The sequence below is a fragment of the Malus sylvestris genome, chromosome 6 (assembly GCF_916048215.2).
Source record: "Malus sylvestris chromosome 6, drMalSylv7.2, whole genome shotgun sequence".
NCBI classification, from domain to species: domain Eukaryota; kingdom Viridiplantae; phylum Streptophyta; class Magnoliopsida; order Rosales; family Rosaceae; genus Malus; species Malus sylvestris.
Window position 1 is genome coordinate 8,539,642 of NC_062265.1, and position 11,705 is coordinate 8,551,346.

At 35.7% G+C, this 11,705-nt stretch overlaps 1 protein-coding gene across 1 annotated transcript; it reads right to left on the bottom strand.

Annotated features, from left to right (window-relative positions):
• Positions 1–1,642: 1,642 nt before the first annotated feature.
• On the bottom strand, positions 1,643–3,419 carry LOC126625990 (probable aquaporin TIP-type). The gene is made up of 3 exons (XM_050295134.1): positions 3,206–3,419; positions 2,404–2,648; positions 1,643–2,213 (listed from the first exon to the last, which is right to left on the bottom strand). Exons 1-3 carry the CDS (start codon positions 3,330–3,332, stop codon positions 1,839–1,841), a joined length of 747 nt encoding a protein of 248 aa, XP_050151091.1. The 5' UTR covers positions 3,333–3,419; the 3' UTR covers positions 1,643–1,838.
• Positions 3,420–11,705: the final 8,286 nt, after the last annotated feature.

Here is an 11,705-nt window from a genome sequence, read left to right on the forward strand (position 1 = left end):
CAAAAGCTTCATTTACAAAAGCCCCAGCTGCAAAGCTTCACTTGCAAAGCTCCACCTACAAAGCTTCAGTGCAGGGTATACAAATACTGCCTCCGAACAACCACCACTTCGGCCCATACCTGGATTCAATTTGAAGCCTCCAGCCAACAGACTCTATTGACTGAAGACTTGGGGGACTACACTATACACCATACACTATACACCATTTATTGGGCCTCAACTGGGCCTCATGAAAAATACTTGGGGGACTTAGCCCATTATTTATGTATTGAGGAGCGAGCCCTTATTCTATAAAAGGGACTCCCTCACTTTCATTAGAGAGCACTCATGAAAAATACTTGGGGAACTTAGCCCGTTATTTATGTATTGAGGAGCGAGCCCTTATTCTATAAAATGGACTCCCTCAATTTCATTAGAGAGCACCCATTATTCATGTACTGAGGAGCGAGCCCTTATTCTATAAAATGGACTCCCTCAATTTCATTAGAGAGCACCCATTATTCATGTACTGAGGAGCGAGCCCTTATTTTATAAAAAGGACTCCCTCACCTTCATTAGAGAGCATCGCCGCCAGCTGAGCAACCATCTCACCGCAAGCATCACTCTTAGCCCATCACTTATGTATTGAGAAGTGAGCCATTATTCTATAAAAGGGACTCCCTCACCATTATTAGAAAGCATCGTCGCCAGCTGTGCAACCGCCTCGCCCGAGCATCACTCATAACCCATTATTCATGTACTAAGGAGCGAGCCCTTATTTTATAAAAATGACTGACTCTTTCACCATCATTAGAGAGCATCGCCACCAGCTGAGCAACCGCCTCGCCGCGAGCATCAACTTTAGCCCATCACTTATGTATTGAGGAGCGAGCCCTTATTTTATAAAAGTCCATCACCATCATTAGAGAGCATCGCCACCTACTAAGCAACCGCCTCACCACCAGCATCAACTCTAGCCCATCATTTATGTATTGAGGAGCGAGCCCTTATTCTATAAAAGGGACTCCCTCACCTCCAACACCACAAGCCGAGCCAACCAAGGCAACATAAGCCACAAGCAGAGCAGCCTCCTAACATGTGCTACTTCTGGTTGAGCATCATTTCGGATTGGGCACCGCCTCATATCGAGTATCAGTCCTAGACGACATCTAGTTACTTCGGCCCACACATAGACTGAATTTCAAGTTTCCAGCCAAAACACTCTCTTGACTGAAGAGTTGGGAGACTACTGTTTGTACCATACTTAGGGCCACCGTATTTAGATCTTGTATAAATACTCGGGGGACTCAAATGTAATTATGTAATAAGTGAAGGGGCAAATATGTAATAAGTGAGGAGCCTTTATTCTATAAAAAGACTCCTCACTCTCCTCATTTGGGGAGGCCAATTCCTAAGCCATGAGAATCCTCACACTCTCTCCCTCACAATCCTCTCAGAAATACAATATCAGTGTAGACGTAACTCAAACCTTGGGGTGAACCACGATACATCTTGTGTTATTTACATTTCTTGCAAATTCACGATCGGATTTACGTTCCAAGACCCCTCCGATTTTGTGCATCAACATAATTCAATCATTTCAGCCAGTTTTTCAAAATTTTGTAAATTAAACAACCATATAAAACCACAAAAGCATCAAACATAATTCACAATATGTACATTTTTTTTATTCAAGCCTCGAATTTTTCCTTTTTTTTTCTTTTTCTTTCATGGAATTGACAAGTACCATCTTAGATGCTCAACCAAAAAGCAAGAACACAGCTCACAAAAGGAAAGCATAAGCAAGAAAGCAAATAAGAGGAGAAGAAACCACAAATCACATGAACAAAGCTAATGAATTACGCATAGTCCTCAGATTGTGGGACTGGGGCATAGGAGGCAATGAAAATGTCACCATAGACCAGCCCGGCAAGTCCACCACCAATAAGTGGCCCGACCCAATAGATCCAAATATCTGAATAGCTGCCGCTGGCCACAGCTGGGCCGAACGATCGGGCCGGGTTCATTGAGCCCCCACTAAAAGGACCAGCGGCAAGAATGTTGGCGCCAACAATGAAGCCGATTGCTATGGGCGCTATGGTTCCCAGTGAACCCTTCTTGGGGTCTGCAGCTGTAGCATAGACTGTGTAGACGAGAGCAAAGGTTATGATGATCTCAAAAACCACACCTTCAATAGCACCTACTCCTGCACCGAGTGCATGGGTTGGAACATCCTGCCAAATACAAAGACAGATAAGAACGCATTCTGTCAGACAATCTAACATATTATGTTGTTAGGATGTCAATTGGAATGATCGATCATTTGAATTCTTAACAATGTGTAATTCAGATTTATAATCATTTTCCGTGTATCTAACATGTCAAACAAGTATGAAATTTGTTGAAAGAAATATTATATAATACCAATTGAGTGACAAACTTGACGAGAAAGCTCGCAACGATGGAGCCCAAGAGTTGGGCAATCCAATAGAAAATGCCAGTGAGGATGGTGATGTTGCCTCCGATGGCCAATCCAAATGTGACAGCTGGATTCAAATGGCCACCTGAGATGTTTGCAGCGATGGAAACCCCCACAAACAGCGCAAATGCATGGGCCACGGCAATCGCTACTAGCCCCGTAGGATCCAAGGATGCATCTGTGAGCTTACCTGCATACACATAAAAAAAATAATTTAATTGGCTTGAAATTAAACACTTTAATTATGAAATAGTTCATCAAGTAATTACACTACTAAGTTGTAACAAACTTTTGATCATAATAGTTTCAGCATATCTGAAACTCCATGATTTTTTATATGAATCATTAATCTGATTAATTTTGTCTAGCGGTTCAAATTCAGGTTTGTAAATTTACAACATACACAGTTATTCAACTATATTTGGTTTTAACATAGGTTAACCTTCCCATCTTTTTATTTAACTGGTTCAGGCAAGTAATCTCTCGTGCAAGTAAATTTATTAAAAAAAGCTTCATCGGTGCAGTCTTGCGGTGTACTATAATAAGGAAGTGCGTGCAAATAAACGCTCGGAAAACTTTATCAATGCTCTTTTAACATTTCAACACACAGAAAATCATGAACGCAGGATTGTGAGGAGTTGTTGACACACTTTTTAGCAAGTCTTGCATGCATGATGATTGATGTTCAAATTATGATATACAGTACTAATGACGAGTGCAAATTAATAATTAAGCACGGTTAATTACCGTAAGCAACTGCGGATCCAACACCAGCAAACACAAAAACAAGGGTGGCAATGAACTCAGCTATGTAAGCCTTGAGGGAGCCAACACTAAAAGAGTCACCAAAGCTACCAAAAGCTAGCTTCACCATTTTTGGTCACTAGAAAAAACAGGAAGAGAGGCAAAGAGTCTACTTTAGAAACTTTAAACCAGCTGCAGCTGCTAATTCAGTTTAATTAGTGGCTTAATTGCACATTCTTTCAGCATGATCAACTATATATAGTGCTTAGTGATTGTAGATAGTAGTAGGTTGTGGGACCCGAATGAGTAGCTGGCATCATCCGATTGGGTCCAAATGAGTCGCTGGCATCGTCCGATTGGATGCCGACCAACCGCCAGATAATTGTTTTTTAGGAATAGAGTTTATGTCATATAATAGGGGCATTATGAAGATAAGACAACTACATTAATTACTAGTTTTAATTAATTAGTGAACCGACATTGTATATTATAACTCTTTTGAGGAGATAAGCATGTTTATTGCGATGGAATATACAAGAATTTCATGAGCACCACGACATAGTATATTTTGATTTAATTTTGGATGTGCAGTGTCATTTTCCTAGGAACTTTTAGATTTAATGTGTTGTAGGTTATGATGATGGAATATATAACAATGTCGTTAATCAAAACTCTCTCCAATGCACCGAAAAATGTCTTATTTGATTTTAAATTTGCGCTATCTTTCTAATGCTTCGTAAAAATTGAGGTTATGAGCTCGTTAGGAAGTGCTTCTAAAATAGCTAAAAGCGGCTTTAGTGAAAATAGTTTTGGAACATATTCTTAATAAAAATGCAAGTGAATTTTGGAAAAACAATTAAAATCCTTCCTACAAAAAACAGATGACTGGTGTTTCTTGCAGGAAGTATTTTTGAATGTTTTAAGGACCTAAAAACATTTTCTCTAAAAACACTTTCAATCATTTTAAAATTACTTCCAAACAAGTCTTATATATGACATTGGTGCTATATCTAAAGTCACATTTGAATTTGGGTATATTTCTAGAGTTAATTTTCGGATCCCCACCTCAGAAAGATACGAAAATTATATTTAATTCTAAAATTGGCTGAGGTTGAGTTTGGTAAAGCATTTACAAGAATCAGCCGTTAATCAAAACTTAAGGGTATATCTGTGAAAAGCGTGCGGTAATATCAACTTTGAGGAAAATTTGTTTTCCATTGCCAAAGAATTTGAAACAAGAACCTCAGAATAGAAAACCATAATTTGAAAACCTATCAATTTTTATCAGCCCAAAATAATTGTTACCTATATCCATGATAAAGATTAACATCAGCCCATTAAGATCAGTCCTTACAAAAGAACTAAATTGATATAATTCAAACATGCATGGGATTTTTTTAGAAGATTCTAAGATGTGAAAATGCTAACGAAGGTAGCAAGATGGAAAAGCCAAGTCCAACGCTAATAAAATCTTGAAAAATGTCTTTATTTGTAGAAAACTCTAGAACAAGTGAACAAAAACTTATGGCTAAGATGAAATAAACCCAATTCCACCTAGTAAGTCAGTTTTGCATATGTATAAATATAAGTTGTGGTGCTAAGTAAGAAACCAACTAATCAAGAAACTAAGAAAGTAAGAGAGTAGCAACCAAGAAGTGAACCAAGAAAATAACTTAAAAGTGAGAGTGGTCTTTGTAAAAAATGTGAGTGGTCTAATGCGTGTCTCTAGAAAGAAAGAGTGTCATAACTTCTAAATTGTGTATTTAAGAGTTTTTGTGTTATAAAATTTTGTGAGTGTAATACAAGTAATTTGTTTACTTGTTTTGTCTCTCCAACACTTGTGTCAGAGTTGTGTACTCTAATTTTTCTCAACAATTGGTATCAGAGCAATACAATCAGGGACCGGCTCTAGTGAAGTTTTTGAGAACCGTGCAAAGTTGAGTACTTCACAAGATTGTTGGCTAATCTTGTTCGGCATATCGAAGCTCTGCCGACATGATGAATGATCGTCAAGTTGTTGGAGGAATCAAGAAGTTGAACAAAAATTACAAAACATAGGCGACATGCATGGAGTCGTACCTACAAGGCCAAGATCTTTAGGAGATTGTTGGTTGTAATGAAGTTACACAGCTGGAATAAGACACCAATGGCACTTTGCATAAGTGGAAGATCAAGGCAGGCAAGACCACGTTTGCTCTAAAACCATGGTTGAAGAGGACATGTTAGAGCACATAAGGAAAAGCAAAACATCGAAAGAAACATGAGACACCTTCGCCACTCTTTTCAAAGAGGAACAATACAATATTGCAACTTCTCAAGAATGACCTGTTATCAGTGGCCCAAGGGGACACGACGATTGCACATATTTTCACAAGGTAAAGTCTATTTGCCATGAAATTTTTGAATTAGATCCTAGTGTTGTCATTGTAGAATCTAGGATAAAAAGAATAATTATCCATGGGTTGAGACTCGAATACCGAGGCTTTATTGAATTGTACAAGGATGGCCGACCCAACCATCACTTGTTGAGTTTGAAAATTTGCTTGCCGATCAAGAAGCTTTGGCAAAAGCAAATAGGAGGGGTCTCGACAAAAGGTGAAGAGGAAGTGCTCTATACCAACAAAAGTAAAGGTAGCTTCAAGAAGCATATTGGTGGAGGATCTAAAATAAATGGTGACAAGTCGACAGGTCATTGGATGAAGAAGAGTTCTCGGCAAGGAGTGGTTCCAAAGTATCATAGCAACTATGGTTAGTCCCAGAATAATATGTTTGAGAGAATGCTAAAACTGTGGAAAGAAAGACCACATGGCGAAGAAAATCTGGTTCAAAAGGTATGCAAAGAGTAATGTTGCCACTTCCAGTTCAGAGAAGAAAAGTGAAGATGATTGGGATGCCATAGCATATCACCATAGAGAAGAATGAGACGCAAAAACATCTTCTTATTGGTGCTCAAAAAATGCAGCGTCGCCTGACTCGAGATAGATTCAAGATACGTTGCAGGAGAAAATAGGAGAACAAACTGTCCAAATTAAATCAAGTCCAGATGAGCCTGGGGATTTGCTTGATGGTGACGATGTCAAGTAAGAAGTGTCTCATAATCCTATAGAACTGGCGTGTACCAACAACCAGAAAAAGATAGACCTAGTGAAGTGGAAGTATCAACTCCACAATCACAACTAAGGAGGTCAACGAGAATACCAAAGCCAAATCTCAAATACGCCGACGCAACCATAGTAGAAGAAACAGTTGAAGCTGAGATGCGTAAAGAAGTATCACAGAATTGCGAGTGGCGTATAATTGGGTGAAGCCAATAAATGTGAAACCTATATCTTGCAAATGGGTGTTCAAGATAAAGCATCGACTCAGTGTGGAGAAAAGAATGAGCTGGTGTTGAGGGGGAGTGTTAAAGATCAACACTAGCCCATTAAGATCAGTCGGTACAAAGGAACTAAATTGGTCTAGTTCAAATATGCATGGGATTTTTCTAGAAGATTCTATAATGGGAATACGCTAAAAAACTCTAGCAATGTGCAGCAACATAGGTAGCAAGATGGAAAAGCCAAGTCCACCGCCTTAGGCTAAGAAAATCTAGAAAAATATTTTTGTTTGTAGAAAACTCTAGAACAACAACAACTTATGACTAGGATGAATTGAACCCAATTCCACCGATTTAGTACGTTCGTTTTACACATGTATAAATATAAGGTGTGGTGCGAAGTAAGAAACCAACTAATCAAGAAACTAAGAAAGTAAGAGAGTAGCAACCAAGAAGAGAAGCAAGAAAATAACTTAGAAGTAAGAGTGGTCTTTCCAAGGAGTGTGAGTGGTCTTTGCAAGGAGTGTGAGTGGTCTAGAGTGTCTCTAGAAAGATGGATTGTCATAGCTTCTAATGTGTCTTCGAGAGTTTTTGTGTTGTAGTATTTTGAGAGTGTAATACAAGTAATTTGTTTACTTGTTTTGTCTCTCCAACACTTGTGTTAAAGTTGTGTACTCTAATTTTCCTCAACAATCCATACACATCTCGCATGAACAAAGGTCCCGCTCAAGTTTAAATTTTTTTTTAAAAAAAAAAAAAGAAAAAGAAAAGAAGAATATGAATTGAGGGGTTGGGAATTAGAAAACCAAATCTGACAATACTAGAAAGGCAAAATACGCCAATGTGGCTAAGCTTAACAATGTGGATGTCGGCAATGAAGAGGGTGCGAGTGAGCTGAATATCAGAGTGCATGAACAAGACTACAAAAAAATAAAAATATTATTAAACAACAAGAATGCCGAAACGGTTATAAAATCCTTAGAGGCTACATTGTGACAAACTTATTCTACAGAGCTACGAAGCATTATATTTAGGTTTTTTTTTTTTTATCACAAATGGTCCCTGAAATTGAAAATCAATCAATGTAGTCCTTGAAAAGAGATGTCGCAAATCAATGTGGTCCTTCCGTCACAATTCTGTTAAAAATTCTGTTAAGTGCTGATGTGACACAAAAATAGGCCCCATAAGATTTACGGGTTTTATTACAAATGGTCTCTGAAATTGACCCACACCATCAAGATGATCCCTGAAATTGAAAATCCATCAATGTAGTCCTTGAAAATAGGTGTCACAAATCAATATGATCATTCAATCACAATTCTGTAAAACATTTTGTTATGTGCTGATATGGGTTTAATTAGACTTGGCATTCGTGTCGTGTTTCTCATGTTCGTGTCATACCCGATAGCTTAACAGGTCGTGTTGTGTAACACCTGTTAAAATAAACGGATAATATGACCGGACCCAAAATCGACCTGTTAATATTATCAGGTAATATGACCCGACCCATTACTCATTAAGAAAAATATATTTTAAATCGATAAATAATGAAAATGAAAAACATAATTTGACCCAAGAAAATGTAAAACATAACAATAAATTATTATATGCATGCCACATTGTCACATAAATATTACTTCAAAACATAAAATAAAAAAATAAAAAAAACATTTGTCTTTCAAATTTACATACCCCAAAATAAGAGCCTAATGAAAAAACATTAGTCATACTACAAAATACAAATGTTCAAAGATATGCAAAATGAAGAGAGTTGTGTTTCAAGGTTGAGGAACCTTGCACGTTTTTGACAATAAAACCCTTCAATTTCATCAATCACCAAGGGAAATGATATTGGAACTTTGGCTTGACGATGTTTTCACTAAGATTTTCCATAATCCATAACCTATAGATCTAAATTTAACTGTTGATTGCCGTTTATATTTATGCTCCATTCTTCTCACCAAATTTTTTTTTTCGAATTTTCTTTTTTGAAAACATGATCTCTTAGAGGATGCAGGAAGATGAATGGTTCGGATCGTTGATGTTACATTCAGAGTTTTACCATTAGTGAAAATATAGCTCGATATTTATAAAGTCTCTAGAAACTATATAACATCAACTCATATTTTAGTTAATCATAAATATCTGAATGTCATATCAACAATCCGAACCGTTCATTTTTCTACATTTGCTACAAGATACATTTTAAAAAAAATAATCTAAAAAATGAAATTCGGTGAGTAGAATAAAGTGTAAATGACACTGGACGGTTAAATTTAAATCTAAAGTTTATAGATTATGGTGTCAGATTTCGGAGTTGACCCCTGCACGAAAGTTGCAAAGCTTGTTATTTCGAGTGATTGTATATTTTTTTACATTTTTCACACTTCTACAATAATTATTATTAATTTTGCACTCAAATAAAAAACATTATTCATGAGATTTGGAGGGTTTTAAAAATCTAAACGACCATGTAACCATCGTCTAAGCGTAGAGGATGCAGTCACAAGCGTTTATGCTTTCACATTTTTCATACTTATATATTAATGATTATGAATATTATTTATTTTGAACTCCCTTAAAAATATTATTCATGAGGGTTTGTATGATTTTAAAAATTCAAACAGCGATGTACCCATCCTCAAAGCATAGTGGATGCGATTACGAATTTGCATTTTTTTTTTTCACATTTTTTGCACTTGTAAATTAATTATTATAATTTTTTTAATGTGTTTTGTATTTTTAAATTACTTGATATTTTTATTTTTAATGTTTTTTATAATTTTTTTTTAATCTCACTCTTTGCCTATAGTATACTATAAAAATAATTAATTAATTAAAACTCAAAATTTTAAATTTTATATAGAATAATTATACAATAATAATTAATAAACAATATATACATATGACATAGCCACTATATCCTTTGTATTTTATAGTAAGTTTTTTAAGTAGTTTAAAAAATTAAAATCATCAAAACAACTTTTTCTTATCGTGTCGAAACAAGTTACCATCGTGTCACTCTCGTGTAACGTGTTAACCCAAAACCCGTTATTTTCGTGTTGTTTAAGTGTCGTGTTAACGGGTTGTGTAAGAAATTGTTAGGTTTAGGTTTAATAATTAATTAAAAAATTTGTCTAAATACTTTTTTGCATAATTAAAATTTTTTTTATTGTAGGGCCTACTCCGAAGAAAGATCCATTCCATAAATTCTCAAAGGCACAAGGTTTAACCAAGGCCTAAGAGGGGGTGTGGAAATAATTTTCAACCAACAATAGATGCACATCGATTATAACCTCACTATCTCAAGGCAGACCTCGTCGTTCTTTGCATCACCAGACCACCAGGGAAGCACCAAACAAGCTCTCCTAGATTAAGGTTGTGAGGATGTTGATCGCCTAATGTTATCCCATAAGTCGTTGCCAATCGGCCAAGTCGTCACCAAAGGTGATCTCGATCCAGGTTCAATTCAGTGAAGGTGTCAAAATGTGTAAAAATTGGTGTATTGAATTTCTTTTTTTTAGAGAATAGAGAGCGAAGGATGTAGAGAAATGTGGACTGGGATCAGAGCTGATTACAAGACTAGGTTTTTGGGTTGACAATATTCTTTATTAACTATTAAATTATTACGCCTATTTGTAAATTTTTTTTTTAAATTTAATTATACTTGTGTGACCCATTTATGTATCACGTCAACATATAATAATTGACAAAATAGTGACGGAAAGACTACATTGATCAATTTTTAATTTCAGGGACCATTTTGATGTCACAGGTCAATTTCAAGAACCATTTGTGAGAAAAAAACGACTTATGTGACCCATTTATGTGTCACATCAGCACTTAACAGAATTTTTAATAGAATTGTGATGGAAGGATCACATTGATTTACAACACCTATTTTCAGGGACTACATTCATTGATTTTCTATTTCAAGGACTATCTTGATGGTGATGGTCAATTTCAGAGATAATTTGTGATAAAAACTCTTATATTTATAGAGAACAAACCTAATCCTAATAATAACAAAGCTAGGCTCAAACTAAATTTATAAAATTAAAAATTAAAAAATTAAAAAAAAAAAAAAGACCCAAACAATATAATACTTAAAATATTAATATTTTCCACCAGAAACGAGACAAAAGGCGGTGAAGGGAAGGAGGGTGGGGAGGACGTCGATGCTATCGACGAAAAGGGCACGACAGATTATTGATGATAATTGTCATATGAAATTTCCAACAACTGAAGTTTACCATGAGATTGGCACTACCAAGTACTCGGTCGCATCATGACTATTTTTTCCAGTTTGTGTTTGTTATCGTCGATCAGTTGTATCGAATACAAATATCATCACGTACAGTTTCGTTTGAATTTTTATTTTGAAATGCCCTCCAAATTTTCAACTATTAGAAGTACCTTTTCTCTGAGCATGAAGTTTCTCTCTAATCACTATGCGAAATATGAGAAACCCCATAACCCAACCAAAGCCCACAAAACATAACCATGACCATTTAGGCACCATTTCCACATCTCCAAACCCCATTTCACTTTTGTTTTTAGAAAATCTAGGAGTTAGGGAGCATACCAAATAAGTCATTATTATGAGAACAACGTCCAGTCAGTTGCAGCTCGCATGTTTATCTTTCTCTCACTCTCTTTTGTGCTATGTTTACGTGTCGTAATCATAATCAATATACAGAATTAGATTCCCATTACAGGATGCTCTTCTTGATGTTCATATCCACACGAATTTAGGAATTCAACTCCTCATTTTGAAGGAATTGGACTCCCTTGATGAGAGAGGTATTTGAATTCCTTGACATGTGGGGAATCGGAATAGATTTCTTTTGCCAATTATGCCTCCACTTGGTTCTTATTATTGCAAGTTGGCCTCACTTGGCTTTCTATTAATTAGATTAAAATAAAATTTATAAACAAAAAAAATTATAAAATAATAAATTAACCATAAAAAAAAGTGAGTAAAACTAATCAAAATTTTATTTTATAGGGATAATAATTAATTATTATCTAAACTATATATTAATAAAACTTTGCTTGTAAACTAAAATTTTAGCATATTACCACTGTAACCCTCTCACAAGAACTAAATAAAAATAAAAATAACGTGGAAAATTTAGTAATTACACCTAACACAATTTTTTTTTATTTCTTTTCTCTTCTTTTTTG

What these genes read in the sequence shown, in the direction of transcription:
- LOC126625990 (XM_050295134.1), bottom strand. Translation starts at nt 3,332, where the DNA reads ATGGTGAAGCTAGCTTTTGGTAGCTTTGGTGACTCTTTTAGTGTTGGC. An exon ending in TGGATCCGCAGTTGCTTACG is followed by an intron (nt 2,649 to 3,205) that starts GTAATTAACCGT and finishes ATGTGTATGCAG; the next exon opens with GTAAGCTCACAGATGCATCC. An exon ending in TCAAGTTTGTCACTCAATTG is followed by an intron (nt 2,214 to 2,403) that starts GTATTATATAAT and finishes TGTATTTGGCAG; the next exon opens with GATGTTCCAACCCATGCACT.